This window comes from Antedon mediterranea, chromosome 7, assembly GCF_964355755.1.
Source record: "Antedon mediterranea chromosome 7, ecAntMedi1.1, whole genome shotgun sequence".
Classification (NCBI taxonomy): domain Eukaryota; kingdom Metazoa; phylum Echinodermata; class Crinoidea; order Comatulida; family Antedonidae; genus Antedon; species Antedon mediterranea.
The window spans coordinates 25,862,204-25,881,575 of NC_092676.1; the positions used below are offsets into that span (position 1 = coordinate 25,862,204).

At 35.8% G+C, this 19,372-nt stretch overlaps 3 protein-coding genes across 3 annotated transcripts; 2 read left to right on the plus strand and 1 right to left on the minus strand.

Annotated features, from left to right (window-relative positions):
- Positions 1-274: 274 nt before the first annotated feature.
- Positions 275-2,614, minus strand: LOC140055557 (nose resistant to fluoxetine protein 6-like). The gene has a single exon (XM_072100894.1). The coding sequence runs from the start codon at positions 2,612-2,614 to the stop codon at positions 275-277; it is 2,340 nt and encodes a 779-aa protein (XP_071956995.1).
- Positions 2,615-3,366: 752 nt separating this feature from the next.
- On the plus strand, positions 3,367-7,827 carry LOC140055558 (von Willebrand factor-like). Its single transcript, XM_072100895.1, has 9 exons — positions 3,367-3,454; positions 3,806-3,888; positions 4,154-4,270; positions 4,653-4,812; positions 5,392-5,632; positions 5,760-5,898; positions 6,156-6,452; positions 6,924-7,335; positions 7,586-7,827. The coding sequence occupies exons 1-9, from the start codon at positions 3,367-3,369 to the stop codon at positions 7,825-7,827; spliced, it is 1,779 nt and encodes a 592-aa protein (XP_071956996.1).
- Positions 7,828-9,291: 1,464 nt separating this feature from the next.
- LOC140055559 (mucin-2-like) lies at positions 9,292-12,232 on the plus strand. Its single transcript, XM_072100896.1, has 7 exons — positions 9,292-9,301; positions 9,495-9,833; positions 10,238-10,440; positions 10,767-10,894; positions 11,243-11,352; positions 11,613-11,756; positions 12,135-12,232. The coding sequence occupies exons 1-7, from the start codon at positions 9,292-9,294 to the stop codon at positions 12,230-12,232; spliced, it is 1,032 nt and encodes a 343-aa protein (XP_071956997.1).
- Positions 12,233-19,372: the final 7,140 nt, after the last annotated feature.

The following is a 19,372-nucleotide window of genomic DNA, read 5'->3' on the forward strand; positions in this document are numbered from 1 at the left end:
TTTTTATACAAATGGTAAGTATGCAAATAATTCCTACTAAATTAAAACAATTGAACACATTCATTTGAATACAAATTACCAATTTTTAAGTTGCATTATTAGAAATACTTTTCAAATTTTGTGTTTGAATGCTCTACACTTTTTATTATGATTCAATTTAGTACAAGTTTGAAAAAGTATTAAAGTATAAAATTAAAAATTATTTTGATAAAACTGTTTTCTTTATATTCTAACCCTTTTATCTATAACTCATATCTGATGATGATAACTGTTTCTACACACTTTTTTCGCGATTTAATAGTAATTTTTCAAGCGCCATAAATGGCGCTTCAATTGATACAGACAAAAGAAACGCAGCAGAATATGAAAGGACGATGTTGCCAAGAAAAAAATATACCAACAACAGATCTGTAAAATAGATCAGATTAGGTAAGGAATAATAAAAGACAAACATTATTATGGGATGGAGAAGATAAGCACAGTAGTTAATTCGTGAAAGTGGTATCCAAAAGGACCAGGAGAGTAGAGTGTTTACTGGCCCACCGTATCCTGTGACACAAGCAAAGGCAACCCAACCGAGAGCCACAGACCATGAAAATCGACAGAGAGTAATGTACACCACCGATCCTGCTTTATTTATTGGGTTACCATGGTAAGTTCCGTATAGACCATAAACAACAGCGAGAGCAATACCAGTTGCAGCCAGCCATCCCATAATAGCTACGAATCGAGGCATACGAACACGATCTTTGTATTTATACAAAATGTAACCAAGAGCCATACCAACTAAGTACGTGGAGATACGAGTATATGGGCGAATGTATATTACATCAGCGCCAAGTGTTCTTTGATCTGGTGTCTGGGGAAGGAGACCGGCATAAATACTGTATTTCATTGAGATGCCAATCAAACTGCCGAAGCAGGTTATGAGGAGACCACTCCAGAATGCCACTCCAACAAAGAAGTAGTGATACAAAAGATAGATAACAAATGGACTTATGATGTAGAATTGCATGTCGTTAGCAAGATACCAACTCCATCCAATACATTCTTCATTAATACCTGACGGGTAGAGGTTATTGATGTACAAAAGGTTTGTCCACCAATATTTCTGGCAGGGTGTCACTGCACTCGCAATACCAAATACAGGATTTGGAGAAAAAAAAGCTTGGTAAAGAGGACCATTTGCAAAATGAATTGTAAGAGTTGTGAAAATAAAGATTACCATCATGTAAACGGGAGTGAGTCGTAGATATCTGTGAACATAAAACATGACCCAGTTAAGCTTACCATCATGTTTCTGTAAATATTTAAGGGTTAAGTAAGTTACGAGCAAGCCACTTAGAAAGAAGAAAGAATCAACAGAGAATGTAGCATTGCCAACTGCTTGGAATGTGAATCGGCTGATTATGTCTAGAGTTACTGTAGGATTACTAAATAAGGTCATTGCGAATGCATAAGTATGTCCTAACATAACCCACCATAAACTAATAACTCTAATACCATTTAAAGCACCTAGACTTTGTTCTCCTTGCTTGGTTTTTAAAATCTTATCACCGTTGATTAACAAAGAAAAGCAGAGGAGAACTTTCCCAAAAATACTTCTTCCGGTCTGTCTGTCTGCCCTGCGTGTATGTGATGCACCAGTATGTAATGCTATTCCTTCGGTTGTGGGAGTATTATTGATACTGTTTACATTTGCATCATCTTCAGTTAGTTTTTCAAATCCATCTTGGCGGCTTACTTTGTGTCTCATCCAGATGTCGTACACAGTTCCAATTACGATCAATAGTCCAAAGAAAGATAGAAAAATCAGACAAATGATTGCAGCGGCTGAGTATTCTGGTACCTCATTGCATAGAACATATGACACAGATAGCAGACTATCCGGTGTTTTAGGTCCCAAGATTTCCATCAGATCGCTGTCACTGCAGCTGTCGGGAACACATATTCCAATACTAGGAAGCTTAGTTTTTCTAGCATTAAGTCCAGCGACGCAATATTTTCCTCTGTAATTGATTCGTCCATCACCAATTTCTCTCGTCTGGTTTAAGCATTCGTCATAAAGTCCAAGCCAATACTGAATGTTTCCTTGAAGGATACCAGGTGGGAGTTTACCGTAGGAGTCTACCATCATCAACGCATAATTTTCTCCTAGCAAAAGATCTGATTGGAATGTTTTTAAGTCAATTTGACACTGACTTAGACTTGGTTTTGTTGTCATCGTATTTATGGGAAGCTCAGTTACATTTATTGTTGTGTAGTTTGTGACAATTGTGACAAATGATGAATGATTGGTGACATTTCCGTCTGCGGTTGTAGGCACATCTGTTTGATTCCATTTGGATGTAGCAGTATCCATATCAGATGTTGTTGATTCTGAAGGACTAGCAGTAGTTGGTTGCACTGATACCAAGTCTGCTGATGGGGACAGCAACGGTTTCATAATAAGTTCATCCACAGCTGCTTGTAGTTCCTCTGCCTTGGCCTGGTATGAATTGACATACCTTTGTTTGGCGATGAGTTTCATTGCCTCCACCTCATTATTGACAACCTGTGGTTGAGCTTGGCAGCTCACAGCCAATATCATTACCAATAATAACATTCCAGTCATTTTAGAAGCAATAGTACCTTGTATCAGTTACAATATATACAGCTTTTTATATGCTGTGTTTGCTCCAAATGGGATATGGACTTTGATTGTACAATATACACAAATCTGGATTGTGTAATGACAATAAACCAATCAGAATTGTTCAATCTTACGTCATATGTATGTTTTTGTCAATTGATGTATTCTGATAGATATTGGTCAAACACATGGTCTACCTTATCTAATAAGATTTGTTTACAGTGTAAACACATATTTGATATTATCCTTCTTTATGGCCTAGATCTTTACTGGTATTCTGTAATTTAGTTTGTGTAAACACATATTTCATTACGGTAGTCTATATATATATTTGGGAGTATATTGAAGCTGAAAAAAACTTTTTCAATTAGTTTTCAAATAACTTGCTTCTAACTTTATGTATAATGTTTTGTATAATTGAAAACCAACAATAATATTGTGTTTCTTTGACATGGTATTTTTATTAATACTGATTTTTTTTTTAATACATTTTATTATGAGATGAATAGAATTTGGGCATTTTGATTATCAAAAGTGATGTTTTGAGAATATTGACTGTTTCAAAAAGTGTGTACATGTACATTATTTAACATGTACATTACTTTTAAAATATTTAATAAGTACTGTAACACTGATAATAAATGTATTATTTTTTTCCATAAGGAATATCAATTACTGTTACTGGTGACTATACATTTATGGATAGTAGTTTGGGTGTGTCAGCCAAGTGGGACATGGCCAGCACTATCTATGTGACACTTTTGAATGAGATGGTGGATACTTCTGCTGGCCTTTGTGGAACCTATGACAATGATCCATCTAGTAAGATTCTTTTATTACTAAACCTTTTTTTACCTTTTCGTATATTTATACACCTTTGTATAAAATAAGTTATCTTGAAATTCAGTACTTACTATTATGGCAAAACTTATTTTTGTGAATAAAAGAACCAGAACATATAAAATTTCCAAATATGGATCTTTTTATGATGTTAGCTCGTATTGTTAATACGTTTTAAAATAAATAGCTCTGCAGCAATGCATTTAAGACCTACAGTGTCAATGCCGTCTTGCCTGTTTTTTGATTCAAATTTATATTGTCTTTTTTTTTTATAAAATAAATAATGAAATAAATAAAGAAATTTAATAATACCTTAGTGGCTTATTTTTGTAGATGATCTTACAATGAAAAATGGTGAGATAACAACAATAGTATCTCAGTTTGGTAATTCTTGGGAAGCAGTTACAGTTGGTGAAGTAAGAAAAACGAATTTTTTTTTAAACCGTTTTTATTCATTTATTTGTAAAGTCTATCAAAAAAACGTAATTGTTGTGGAATAACATGAATTGCACCTTAATTGCGGACAACACACGCAATTATTTTAAATCGAAATTCAAAACAAACATTTATTTCTCGTATAAATTCATAATGTAAAGTACAGTCTATTTCGTGAGTTCCGTACCTGTATAGACTCTACATACTGTATGCCATTATTCGTCTCTCGTTTTTTTATTCTTTTAGACGTGTACAGGTCTTGGAACTGATAATCCATGTGATACGTACCCGGATCGGTTAAATTCCGCAGAGTTGATGTGTACCATGTTGTCAGCAGAAGAATTTGAGGATTGTCATAGTACAGTAAGTCAATTTCAACTACTAGAGGAGGCTTAGAATCTAAGAATACAGTGCTGATAGTCTTGGCCTTAGATTTCATATTGCAAGGGTTTCATATTGGGCTTAAGTCTAAAGCTTTGTCTACACGATCAAACTAGTTTGTCAAAAAAACTGTGATGTGCCCAAATATGGTAGTAATATGACATCATGTCCATACAGTATATGGGCTCATCACATTTCTGTCACATAAAGTTTGATAGTGTAGACAGGCGTAAGACCTTTATCTTAACAGTACGTACACCAGAATAGCCACCACTTGCAATAGTTTTTGTGTAAAAGCAGATGCGCAACTAGAGCTACATAGCTGATTGCGTAAAATAAAACTGATATCACTCATTTGTTACAGATTGAATATACACCATATTACGATTCGTGCATATATGACATCTGTGCTTGGGGTGACACCAGCGATAACATAATGGCGGTGCTGTGTGAAAATTTACAAGCGTATTCCAGAGAATGTGCTTCAGAGAACATCATACTAGACTGGAGAGACGGTGTATGCCGTAAGTTAATATTTTATTTATACTGGGCGACTTCTTCAGTCAAGGACTGGTCTCCCAGAGGGCCCAGTTATGAATGTGATGTACTATCAATCAATCAATCAATAAATTTTATTTCTCAAATAAAAACAAAATACAGTTACATTTTCTAGAAATAATAGATAATAAATGAGAAAAAGGGTACCCCACTGGAAGCTTAAGCTTTAAAATGTGGGGTCCAGGCAACATATATTTAAAATTAAGGTAAGGTACTAGTACACCGGGGTAACCCCCAACTCATCCCGAAAGATGTACTAGGTTCTTTAAAGTGCACATGAGCTAGATGTGTACACTCGACCTATGGTTTATAGTTCTTATTCGAGAAGACTCGTTCTACCACCAGAACCATGGAGCAAGTGAGCCTCAAACCTTTGCCAATGTTACGGCTAGACCACTCACTCGCTCGTTATATGTTTTGACATTATAGCCATCCCGAATTCAGAGGACACCTCTATGAAGGAACACTTTGTTTGGTCCCGAATGTGTCACATTAATAGACATTCTACTGTATATAAAAAAATGTTTTAAATTTATGTTTTTCAGCCAAGGAGTGTCCAGGCCTCATGGTGTACAAAGAATGTGGCAGCATGTGCAAACTGACGTGCGCCACCAGCAACATGGATCTCTCGCAGCATTGCTCACCAGAATGTGTCAGTGGGTGTGAATGCCCTACTGGATTCGTTGAAGAAAATGGTGAATGCATTCTGGTTGAAGAATGCCCATGTGTTTATAATAAAGAGAATTACAGATCTGGCGATGTTATTCAAATTAAATGCAACAACTGGTGAGAATGATACCTTTAATTATCTAAATTAATTATCTAAATTCAACTATTGAATAAATTGTATAAAAATGTATTCAAAGTTGTGGTGTTTATAGACACTGAATTATTTATAAACTGTTTTTTCTAGTACCTGTAATACAGGACAGTGGAGTTGTTCAAATGACGTCTGTGAAGCGACATGTTCAGTCATTGGTGATCCGCATTATATCACCTTTGATCAAAAGTATTACACATTCCAAGGTGATTGTGACTATGTGCTAGCTGAGGTGAGCACAAATTTTCCTTAAAGCTCTGTCTACACTATCAAACTAGTTTGACAAAAAAAGTGTGATATGCCCAAATATGGTGGTGATATGCCCAAATATGATACTGATATGACATCATCATATATATATATGGCACATCCTTTTTTTTTTTGTCACATAAAATTTGTTAGTGGAAAACAGGCTTGAGTCCTTATTCCCTTAAACTGTATAAAAAAAAATGTACCAAAATAGTATTTATTTTTTTTTTTCATCCATAGGATTATGTTGATGGTAAGTTCAGCATTGTCACAAGTAACGCTGAATGTGGAAGTGGTATGTCCCTCACCTGCACACGCTCCGCCATCGTCACGGTATCCAGGACCGTTGTGACGCTGAATCCTAACTTGGAGGTTCTCGTTAATGGCCGTGTCGTTGAATTACCATTCGAAAATGCAGATTTGGCCATTGTCCAAGCATCCTCCATGTTTGTTGTGATTCATAGTTACAGTTTGAGAGTGGAATGGGATGGAATCTTCCGGTTATATGTTACAGTTCAACCATCATTTATGCATAAGGTTTGTATGTAATATCTCAAGGTTCAATTCCTGATTATGATGACTCCAGTCCACTTCTTAGCTGTTAATAAGTAACTGGTTAAAAAAAAAGGAAGGATAAGGAGATGTGGAAAGGAAACTTTACCGAGAATCATATTTTGACAACGTATTAGGGTACGTATGATTTCTGAACTATTGCGAGATTTACAATATCGCCGATAAGCCTAATGCAGGTAAAATTAGCAATTGAAATGAAACACTAATTCGTTGTCAAAATATGGTTTTTTAATTGTTTTAATTGAACCATGTTTCATGAGGGTAGCCCATCCAGCAACCCTCGACAATACAATACATACAATACAAAAATACATTATCATAACAAATTAATTATAATTCGAGCCGCGGTAAAGAAACAAATGAAAGAAATTGTATTGCACAGTTTATACTTATTGCTGATATATTAGATTTTTTTCTTTACTTTGAAACTTGCAGTTACGTGGACTTTGCGGTACTTACGATTTCAACCAGAACAACGATTACATGACACCTGAAGGTGACATTGAAACGAGTAAAATTGAATTTGCAAACAAATTCAAAACAAGTAGCGAGTGTGCAGATCTCGTCGAGACGCCGACCATCACCCTACCGTGTAGCGTGAACCTATTCATGAGTAGCTTTGCTATAGAGAAGTGTAGTATTATTTACCAAGACATCTTCAAACCTTGTCACGGCTTTGTGGCCGCTGAGCTGTATTATGATCTTTGTTTGTACGATGTATGTGGTTGTGATTCCGACAAGTCAGCTGATTGTCTATGCGGTGCGATTTCCGCTTACGCACGCCAGTGTGCGAATGCCGGTGCTGCGATATACTGGAGAGAGGACAGCCTTGTTAATGAATATTGTGGTAAGTTTTTTTCACTTTTATTATTTAAATACAAAAATTCTTAATTTAGAAAATAATTGTTTATGATATATTTTATCCTGTAATTGATGTCTACACTGTAGGATAAAAATTTTCAAAAAAATATATATATAATTGTATCTTGCCACATAAAGGAAAGACTTTCATAAATTTGTTTTTACTTTTATTTAGTTAATTAAGAAATTGTGTCCAGATCCAGTTAATAACTGATTTTCGTCTTGTTCTTTTACAGCCGTTCAGTGTGAGGGCAACAGTGTATACACAGAGTGTAGTCAGGGTTGCGGCATGACCTGTAGCCAACTGGCGTTCCCATGCGTTCAGGATGATTTCTGCGTTGCCGGTTGTATATGCCCTGAAGGTCAGGCTATCAGCGATAACGGGGAATGTGTGCCGTATGCATCATGCTACTGTACTTTTGAGGATCAGTCCTACAGTCCTGGACATGTTTTGGAAAGACCTTGTATGACATGGTGAGTTGTACAGTACCACACATCTTTGCTATTATTCTTGTCATTAGAACAATCCATCGTATTGTAAAAGAGTAAAACCTTTTCTATTAATTTTTTTAACATTGGTGTCTCTAAAATGTTATTTGTAACAATACGATTTAACCTTTAAAGATTTTTAATATTCTATACTTTTAATTGGATTTGCTGACAACCGACATTTTTTTTTTTTTTACGAAGACGAATAAAGTTTCTTGTATCAAAACTGTACCACATTCAAATAACTCATCAAATCCCACCTTTTTAATTTCCACATCATTAATCTTTTGCTTTTCTTAAAATGTTTATTGTTTAAGTGCTTTAGATGCACTCTGCATTTTGCATTATATTGAATTTAACATTATTTTATTATGATTTATATATATTCTGATATCTTTCTGAATAGACTTAATGTATATTTGTATAGATTTTTCTTGCACCGCATTTAAAATTGAAAATAATTGTTAAAAATAGTGTTTGTGCTAATGGTACATTTGTGTGCGAGGGAGAAGAATGTGCCGATGAAGTTGTCTGCCCGAACAATCTTGAGTACGTGCCTAACGCATCAGAATGTCCAAAGACGTGTTTTAACTACGACAACTATGAAGAATGCTCTAGTTCAACGCGTTCGGGATGTGCGTGTATAGAACCCTATATTCTGGCTGTAAGTACATTCTCCATACTAGATTGTAATAATACACTTTTATTAGTGTAATGGGGATTTCGAGAGATGTTATTTTTCATAGTCATTATTATTGTGGAAAAGGGGAGATGGAAAGGCTTAGAAAGACATGAGAGAACATGTAAAGTATGTAAAAATATAATTGTTGAAAATGAATTTCATTTTATTTTACAATGTACATATAATGATTTAACAAACAAATTCATTCCAAAATTTATTTGTGTGTATTCTTCTATTAAAAAACAATGTTTATTACTTTCAAACACAAACTTTAAAATTTAGGAAAATATGTCTACTTTGCTTTTGAAAGAAGAAATAATTATCTTAAGTTATAGTCTATTATTTTTTTATATTAGGGCCAATGGCCCATATACTATGTTGAATAATAAAAGGGAAAGAAATAAAGTTAGTTTAATATCTTTTACTTTTTTAGGGGGATGAATGTGTCTTACCAGAGGATTGCCCATGTCGTCATGGTGGTATTCGATACTCTAAAGGTGAAACTATGCATCCAGATTCATGTAACTCTTGGTAAATATTTACATAAAATACTGTTTTCTCTAATATGCAGTTTTTCTATTCTGTTACGTTTTAATTTGAGCCAAATGTCAATGATTATGTTTGTGATAAATACAAATTATTTATTTTAGTACCTGTAAAGGAAGAAAGTGGGACTGTACTGATGTTCAGTGTTCAGGTAGGATATAGTTTTGTTCTAGATAAAACCGGTGGAAACCAGTTCTTCATGTTTCAGTGCAATATTATACAATGATGTGTTTTAGTAAGGTGACTGATTGGTGCAATAGCTATAAAACTTACTGCCGTAGCTATCCTAAAGTAATAGTATCATTTGTGCTTTGATGAGTGTGTGCTGATCATAGCCAAGATTAAGACTTTTTTAATAGTGTTTGTACCTCCGTGACTTGTAAAAAAACAATATTAATACCATTTTTAACTCTCATTCATCATTACAGGAACTTGCTCTGTGGTTGGAGAAGGACATTTTCAGACTTTTGATGGTAAACTGTACACATTTGCCGGACCCTGCCAATATGTTCTTGCAGAAGCATCAAACAATGCATTCTCAATCGATGTGGAGACCGTGCTATGTGGAAGCAGCGGTATAACATGTACTCGTGCTATCGACATTCATATTGGAAACATCACCATTTTTATGGTTAAAGGCTCCGAGATCAGCGTGAATAATGTGCAGATCACGCTACCGAAGTACTATAATGATTTGCGTATCGAGCAGTCTGGAGTCTACTACATTGTTACCAGTGACATTGGTCTGAAAGTGAAGTGGGATTTAGGTAATGTCTTTATTTACTTACTTTGCTTATTACCAAGAGTGCCAATTGCAAAATGTTCATCACTCTTTGTAGAAGGCATTCCTTTCATTTCCAACAATGGTCTTCTTTTAGAGTGAGATAGACTGTAGAGCGGTATGAATCATATGTGTGAGGTTATAGGTGTAAGAGCTTCCAGTCTGTGTCTTTAGGCAAGATGCTTTAACTTAAATCATAATCTCCCAATCACTGGAATTCATTCACAGCCTCTGAGATTCTGACTAGTAACTGCAAAATATTCATCCCCTTTTGTTGAAGACATACCTTAAGTGTTAAAGTTCCCAGTTTGTGTTTTAGGCAAGATGCTTAGTCTGAGCCATTCTATGTAAAGTTCCACCTTATGTTATTTAATGTTAATTTATTCACAGGTACTAGACTGTATGTTGAAGTTGACCCTCTGTTTAATAGTTTAACATCCGGTCTGTGTGGAAACTATGATACTGACCAGACCAACGATTTTACCACTAGAACAGGATTGGTTGAGCAGTCGTCTGAGAACTTTGCCAACAGTTGGCAAGTGTTGAACAACTGCCCAGATGTTGAAGAGCTTTCTCTTGACTCTCCTTGTGAGGTTAGTTGAACCAGAGAAGAGTACAACTGCCATTTTAAAAGAGTAGGGGATTGTCTTCTGGTGTGCTTATCTGTGTAGGCACTGCACTGCTAGCTGCCATGGATCTGTAGAGGGCCTAATCTGAATTTCCTCCATTTATAGTTAAGCTTGAGGGTGATAAAAAATATTCACAAATTCACAATCTACCATTCAGCGTTGTGTCTCACATTGTGATTGGTTGTAACTGTAATTGTTGTAACTTTCAGTCTTCCACATGCATGTCAGATGTACACATTATTTACATATATATATATATCAGTTACTTATATTATTATTGTGTTTTTTAGTTACATCCAGAGCGTAAAGCATGGGCAATGCGACACTGTAACATTATACTACACAGCACTTTTGAAGAATGTCATTCCAAAGTTGAGCCTGAACCATATTTTGACCGATGTACTTATGATGCTTGTGGGTACGTTACTTGAATACATTTTGATTGGTCTAAATAAGATTCCCTTGATTGGTCCAATATATATATGCATAGACCTATTGTTCATTTTCAGTTATTTTACATATTATATTTGTTCTCATTAGGTCAAGTATTGTTCATCAAATTTGATCTTTCTAATTTTTACTATTGTATATTCAATTCAGTTTCGTTTTGTTACTTCACAATTCTGTCTTTATAATGTTTTTTAAGCTACAGTATATTTATACCATTATATTTTACCATTTTATATATGTTTTTTTAAATCAAGTTTCATTTATCATTATTTCACAATTCTGACTTATAATGTATTTTGTTACGTGTTCTTGTTAGTTGTGATTATGGTGGTGACTGTGAATGTCTTTGTACGGCTGTTGCTGCCTATGCTCAAGAATGTAATGATGCTGGAGTTTATATCAAGTGGCGATCACAAGATCTTTGTCGTACGTGTTTATTTTCTTAACTTCATCACGATTGTCGTCGTCAAACAAAGTTGCACCTCATTTGTTAATATTTGTATCATTTGTTGGTACATTCATAGTGTACTAACATTTGTCTTGTTTCTTTCGCTTTTCACGCCCATCGGCAAATCCTGGCTCCTCCATCAAGACCATTTTTAATATTCATGTACAATGAAAATGAAGACTGCAAAACAGGTTATTGTATATTAATTAACACAATAATATTTCTTGTTGATTTTTAGCGATGCAGTGCGAAAGTGGTCTGGAGTACATGGCGTGTGGACCTACTTGTCGTCAAACATGTGACACCATTAGCGGAGAGGATCCATTACACTGTAGTGAATGTGTGGAAGGTTGTCACTGTCCACATGGATATGTAGCCCAAGGTACTTGGTTTTACTCTATTACACTTTGATTTGCAGAAAACTGTAAAGCTCTATCTACACTTTCAATCTTTATGTGACATAACAAATGTGATGTGCCCATATATGGACACGATGATGTCATACCACTACCATTGGGCTTATCACTACCATATTTGGGCACATCACACTTTTTTTGTCAAACTATTTTGATAGTGTTGACAGAGCTTTAGACTTTTTAGTACATCTGTATTTAAGATATACCTATCAAAAAGTCCGCAAGGTCTAAAAAAAAAAAAGAAAGAAAAAAAGTTATCAAATCAAAAATCAAAATTAAAAAAAAGTTTGGTCCCCATAAGACAAGATTTCCTTAAATTACAATTGTTTTTTTTTGTACTTCAGATGAAGGATGTGTACTGGCAGATGAATGCCCTTGCGTCTATGAAAATGGAGAATATCCACCTGGCACTGTCATCACCAAGGAATGCCAAAACTGGTAATTTATTAGTTATTTTGTAAACTTTCATTGTAAATTTTAATTGAATATGTACTTTGATTAAATTCTGGTGGGAAAACAAGTCTTCTCAGATAAGCACTGTAAACCGTAGGTCCAGTGTACACATCTAGCTCATGTGCACTTTTAAGAACCTAGTACATCGTTTGAGACAAGTAGGGGGTGTACAAACACAGCCACTGATCATAACTGGGCTGTTTGGGAAACCAGTGTTTGACTGAAGAGGTTACCCAGTATAAATAAATAACAAATTCAAATGAGCTTTATGGAATAATAAATAAAAATTAATTCCCATTCATTCATAAAATTGATGACATTTTTCAATTTTTATATTAACCAGCACGTGTTACCGAGGAAAATTTGTTTGTTTGGGAGAACCATGCCCAGGTAAATTTTGTTTTATTTGTTTTTTCTTTTAATATTTTACTTATTTATAACACATGATAGTTTATGTATATATAAAAATCAAAATAAAAAATATGCCTTAATATAAATTTATTTATTAGTGTTAATAAATTTAATTGAGGCAATTTTAATTTGATTTTTTCTAAGCTCTTTGATTTATATATATAATATATATATTTCTATATTAATGAAAAATCAAGACTCAAGTTAATAATTTAACATATTTATTATATATATGTGTGTATATAAATATGTGTTAATAAATATGTTGAATTATTAACCTGAGTCTTGATTTTTCATTTATATTGCTCTACTGTATCAAGCACTCTTATTCATGATCTGGATCAAGTCTACCACGCAGATGATTTTCTATATTATATATTATTATTGATGAGGGCGTGAGGCGCAGTGTGTTGGACGTTGGACTACCGATCGTCAGACCTAGGTTTGAACTCTCGCCGCATTGCTTGTATCCGTAGGCAAGATACTTTACGTTGCCTCTCTCCACCCAGGTGTATAAATGAGTACCCAGTTAGATCTAGACACAACTTTGCGCTGGTTACCGGCTGCATTATGGGAGTATGTTTCCATACATGTTTGATCTGGGGTAATAATGCTTGTAAAGCGCCTTTGAGCATGATTACTCATGAAAAGGGCGCTATATAAATGTGGTATTATTATTATTATATATTTTTTTAAAAATATTGTTATTTTCTGCAGAGGGTACTTGTGGACAAAATGAAATGTCCTGCACTAATGGAAGATGTATTCCACTTGGATGGACTTGTGATGGCGCCGATGATTGTGGAGATGGAAGTGACGAGTTTGAATGTGGTAAAATAAATGATTTAAATATGTTTTATTTCAATTCACATCCATCACACGAGAGCTCTTTAAAAAAGGATAGAATATAGCCTAAAACCTTGTCTACACTATCAAACTAAAAAAAAATGTGATGTGCCCATATATGGATATGATGATGTCATACCACTACCATATTTGGGAAGATCACTACCATATTTGAGCACAGCACACTTTTTTGTCAAACTAGTTTGATAGTGTCAGAGTGACGGAGCTTTAAAAACATAAAAACAATTGATGAGATGTACAATGCCTTCTATAAACAGTATTCCTTCATCATTTAAAAGATAATGTTGTTTTATTTACAGTTTTTACATGTGGAACTGATGAATTTACTTGCGACAATGGCCACTGTATCGACGATGCATTTCGATGTGATGGTGTTCCTGATTGCTTTGACAACAGTGATGAACATGGTTGTCGTAAGTTTCACATTTCTATTAAAGTTTCTAACGCTTATGACTACTATTAAATATATCTATTACATGAGTTACAAAGTTTATTGGTTCATTAACACATTTCTTCTGGTATGTATGATTATGTGTATATGAAATTATTAAGGCATGGTTTTTTTTTGGTGGAAATTGAGGTATGCTGGTCATTAGAACATTATAAGATAAAGTTTAATATTGATTTTAACATGATATTGTTCATTATTTTTATAGCACCTCCTACATGTACTGAAGAAGAATTTACCTGCGACAGTGGTTTTTGTATCCCAAAGTCCTTCCGTTGTGACGGAGAACTTGATTGTGGTTATGATGACAGGAGTGATGAGGAGGATTGTAAGTATCTATGTTGAATAATAAAACAATGCAAAGAATCAGAATATACGAAAATTCCTCTTAGATTTATAATTATCAGAATCAAGAATTTTCTTCACATTTTTTATTATCAGCGGCTATAATTGGTCACTAGCTAAACACAGATATCCCAGAGCGTAAAGCCTTGATGCAACTACCCAATGTTGGAGGGCCCGTTAGGAGTGTTAAACCAGGAGCCTTTGCCCCATGCGTTACACCACTGCCTACAATCATTCCTCTTCAGCTCTGATGGTGCTTCTCCAGTGCTGAAATCTATACCAGTAACTCCTCAGGAATCATAGCATTTTTTTTTTTTTATTTATTTTTTTTTATTTATTCAATTTCTGCCATATACATAACAAAAAAGACAAAACAATTATAAAAGGAGGCACGGAAAGACCAAACAGGTGCTAAACACCTATGCTAGTTGGTCAACCCAGAACAGAGAAAAATAAATAAATTACGTTCTACAATAAAAGCATCGACAAGAAAGCGACCAACTACACACATTTTCAATATCAAAATTATTTTAAAAATAAATATTGAGATAATTAAGTAATTTGGTTTTAAAATGTACTATCTCTTAATGTTACACTTGCAGGTTATGAATGTTCTGTGCGTGAGATGGTCTGCGCATCAGGTGAATGCCAACCTATTACACATCGTTGCGATGGACACGATGATTGTGGTGATATGAGTGATGAGTATGAATGCCGTAAGTCTGTTTAAAATCTATTTGAATGAATTTGTTATTTATTTATACTGGATAACCTCAGTCTAAGACTGGTCTCCGAAAGTGCCCAATTATTATCAATGTCAGTGTGTGTACTAGTATGTCACTGGGATAACCCCCTACTCCTCTTGAAAGATGTACTAGGTTCTTTAAAGTGAGCTAGATGTGTACACTAAACCTATGGTTTATTGTCCTTATCCGAGAAAATTTCATTGAAGGTACACAAAATATACTAGACCTACCTACCTAGGCCTATATTAGATCTACCTACAAAAACATAGAAGGAAAAAGATATGTTAATTATCAATTATTATGGATTGTGTTTTTTATGCTTTGATAAAGTGTCATGAATTTAATATAGATGTCATTTGGGAATTTGTTCCATAATTTGGTTGTTTTGTGATCTAATTATACAGTGTAACCTTTGCAATAATCTTCTATTTCTTGCAGCTTGTATATGTGATGGTCTGTTTGTATGCAATGACTGCAACCAGTGTCTTCCAGAGTTGGAGGTTTGCGATGGAGTTGCACAGTGTTCCGATGGAAGTGATGAAGTAGACTGCCGTAAGTTGCATAGCATATAGATAATTGGGAAGGGTTGTGCTTTCAACAACATGGGTGATACGTATATTGTGTTGTTGGTCTGTCGTGTGGATCTAGAATCTACCAAAACAGTGTTGAAGAATCGAGAGAGGAAGATATGCCCTAATATCCCTGCATGTTCACAATGTATATGACGTAACTAGTTCCTAGTACCTGTAGGTGGTCTTAAATCATTTTTTAAAATTCATATATAAATCAAAAAGACAATGAGAGCTGAATATCAATGAATATAGAAGTAAATCAAGTAAAGGCCAGATAGTCCCAGGCTTTTGAAAAACACTTCTTTCGTCTATGATATTGTGCATTTTGGCAGAGAAATAAGTACTGTAATATGCGGCAGGACAAGAGTTGATACTCTATATAACATTGTTTTTTACAGCTTGCAAGAATGGAACTTTCAGTTGTAGTTCAGGGGAATGCGTTGAACAAAGTCAATTGTGTGATGGTGTGAGTGACTGTGAATCTGAAGAAGATGAGGCCGTTTGTACAACTACAGGTATATGTCAATAGTTTATTCATTAAAGGGGGATTCTGGGTTTAAAATTGCTTTTAAATATCGTTTATTTATTAAATAAAAAATATTATAACAATATAGACATTTCAGAATGAAGAAGTAATAACGAGAAATTAAAAAAATTAAATTTCATATACATTTTAGGGTAAATTCATGGAAAGTCTGTTTTTTAGCAGCTTAGGGAAGCTCATTAATATTCATGAGATATTCACAAAATCACGTCACCAGTGGATTCCAAACTCGCGACGTCATGTACGTTGTGTTTGTCAACTAATTTACATCTCTCTCCCCTGTCAAACGACGACCACCATTGTGATCATTGTGAAATACATTTTTTGTAGATTTTCTAAGCTAGGCCTAAAGTGTAATAATAACAGTAGTAGCATATATTTATTTGACATTTAATGAAATACAAAATTTAGTACAGATACGGAGTCATAAATTATACTATTTTTATACCTCTATAGTACAGATCGTATTATCGGCTTCACGTACAATACTACTCTAGGCCTAGCCTAATAATAATATGGGCGAGAGCCATTCTGACTAGGGATTCCATGCCACGATGGCTACGTTAAAACAATGGGGCCCATGGGCCTAGCTAGCCTACTACTAGACGATTGGCCCATAAATAAATAACAAAACCCATCCTATCAACCAAACTCCTAAACAATCTAAACCTAAAACATTCTACAAAATCGGCTGTAAATATTGAAGCAAAACAAGGTCCGATCGCCGTCCACACGTATGGTGTCCCGATCGTCTAAGTAGGCCTAAAATAAATAGGTTTAGTTTACTCTCCAAAAAAGCGGATACTCATGCATCAAGCAAGTAGACCAGGTAGTAGGAAGGAGACCTAGCCGATCCGGCCCAGTTAAAAATTGAGCTAGCTAGTGTAGTAGACCCTATGCGAATTGATACTACCAGGCCTTTTACTATCTGCACTACACAAATATTCCAACTCTCTCATTCGAGCTATATTATCTATACCATTCCGGTAGGTCGAGTCGACCTTCAATCAAATACTGTACATCGTTCATGTTGTGATTATAGACGGGGTATACTCGACCCGACCAGTTTGGTATTGTTGTATCTGCTTATCACGTGACGATGCCAGGCATGGGCAGCAGAGAGAACACGTGTATCGTCGTCTCGCTCGATCCTCAGCAGGAATGTACAGTATACGTTACGCTTCATTGATTTTGATTTTTCCCTAAGTCGGTGCGAAAATCGGCAAACGTAAAGTGCAAACATATCTAATTTTTCACTGTTTTGATGAATTTTCATAAAAAATTGACTTTATAAATGGGAAGACCGACTAAAATTACATCAGATAAGTATAATTTTACAAAAGTAATTGATATGGTTTATGATAACGAGTCGTCGGAAGATGGACCATTTCACGAATTTCCTATTTTGTAACCACAGTGTGATTTTGCCGTAGCTGCACTTGTAATCTGGCCTGATTTCACAGCCTTCGTTCTGCTTCACTGGACGCTTATATAAATTGAAACTTTTACCGTTCAAGAGACAAACAAATATATTTTACATTTTTTACTATTCATTTTAAACCCGGAACCCCCCTTTAAGCTCTGTCTACATCAAACTAGTTTGACAAAAAAAAGTGTGCCCAAATATGGTAGCGATGTGCTTAAATATGGTAGTGATAGGCATAAATGGTAGTGATATGGTATAATCATGTCCATATATGGGCACATCACATTTTGTTGTCACATAAAGTTTGTAGACAGAGGATTCCTTTAGTGAAATATTATGATTTAACTAACTTACTGATTTTATGTATTTTAGCTATAAATAGTATTGATTATAAGCATGTAACAAATCATTATTTTCTTTACTATTATTTTATCTATATTGTTAATGAAGTATAAGAATATAAATAATAGCTTGACCTCACTATTTTTTTATATTTTAGCTTTGCCAACTACAACACCAATTCAAACGACAGTATATACCACCACTGGAGCTAAACTAACCACTGGAGCTGAACTAACTACTGGAGCTGAACTAACTACCGGTGCACAACAAACCACTGGAGCTGTACAAACCACCAATGCACAGCAAACCACTGGAGCTGAACTAACCACTGGAGCTGAACTAACTACCGGTGCACAACAAACCACTGGTGCACAGCAAACCACTGGTGCACAGCAAACCACTGGTGCACAGCAAACCACTGGAGCTGAACAAACCACTGGAGCTGAACTAACTACCGGTGCACAACAAACCACTGGTGCACAGCAAACCACTGGTGCACAGCAAACCACTGGAGCTGAACAAACCACTGGAGCTGAACTAACCACTGGAGCTGAACTAACTACTGGTGCACAACAAACCACTGGTGCACAGCAAACCACTGGAGCTGAACAAACCACTGGAGCTGAATTAACCACTGGAGCTGAACTAACTACTGGTGCACAACAAACCACTGGTGCACAGCAAACCACTGGTGCACAGCAAACCACTGGTGCTGAACAAACAACCGGAGCTCAACTAACCACTGAAGCTGAATTAACTATTGGTGCACAGAGAACCACTGGTGCACAGCAAACCACTGGTGCTGAAATAACCACAGGCCCACAGCAAACAACTGGAGCTGAACAAACCACCGGTGCACAGCAAACCACTGGAGCTGTACAAACCACCAATGCACAGCCAACCACTAGAGCTGAACTAACCACTGGAGCTGAACTAACTACCGGTGCACAGCCAACCACCAGTTCACCGCAAACTACTGGAGCTGAACAAACCACTGGTGCTCAGCAAACCACAGGTGCACAGCAAACCACAGGTGCTCAGCAAACCACAGGTGCACAGCAGACTACCGGAGCTGAACAAACCACCGGAGCTGAACTAACCACCGGAGCTGAACAAACCACCGGAGCTGAACTAACCACCGGAGCTGAACTAACCACCGGAGCTGAACTAACCACCGGAGCTGCACAAACCACCGGAGCTGCACAAACCACCGGAGCTGAACAAACCACCGGAGCTGAACTAACTACCGGAGCTGAACAAACCACCGGAGCTGAACAAACCACCGGAGCTGAACATACCACCGGAGCTGAACAAACCACCAGAGCTGAACAAACCACTGGAGCTGCACAAACCACCGGAGCTGCACAAACCACCGGAGCTGCACAAACCACCGGAGCTGCACAAACCACCGGAGCTGAACATACCACC

What these genes read in the sequence shown, in the direction of transcription:
- LOC140055557 (XM_072100894.1), bottom strand. Translation starts at nt 2,614, where the DNA reads ATGACTGGAATGTTATTATTGGTAATGATATTGGCTGTGAGCTGCCAA.
- LOC140055559 (XM_072100896.1), top strand. An exon ending in CTCTTGACTCTCCTTGTGAG is followed by an intron (nt 10,441 to 10,766) that starts GTTAGTTGAACC and finishes TGTGTTTTTTAG; the next exon opens with TTACATCCAGAGCGTAAAGC. An exon ending in GCGATCACAAGATCTTTGTC is followed by an intron (nt 11,353 to 11,612) that starts GTACGTGTTTAT and finishes GTTGATTTTTAG; the next exon opens with CGATGCAGTGCGAAAGTGGT.
- LOC140055558 (XM_072100895.1), top strand. Translation starts at nt 3,367, where the DNA reads ATGGCCAGCACTATCTATGTGACACTTTTGAATGAGATGGTGGATACT. An exon ending in AAGCAGTTACAGTTGGTGAA is followed by an intron (nt 3,889 to 4,153) that starts GTAAGAAAAACG and finishes TTATTCTTTTAG; the next exon opens with ACGTGTACAGGTCTTGGAAC. An exon ending in AACCATCATTTATGCATAAG is followed by an intron (nt 6,453 to 6,923) that starts GTTTGTATGTAA and finishes TGAAACTTGCAG; the next exon opens with TTACGTGGACTTTGCGGTAC.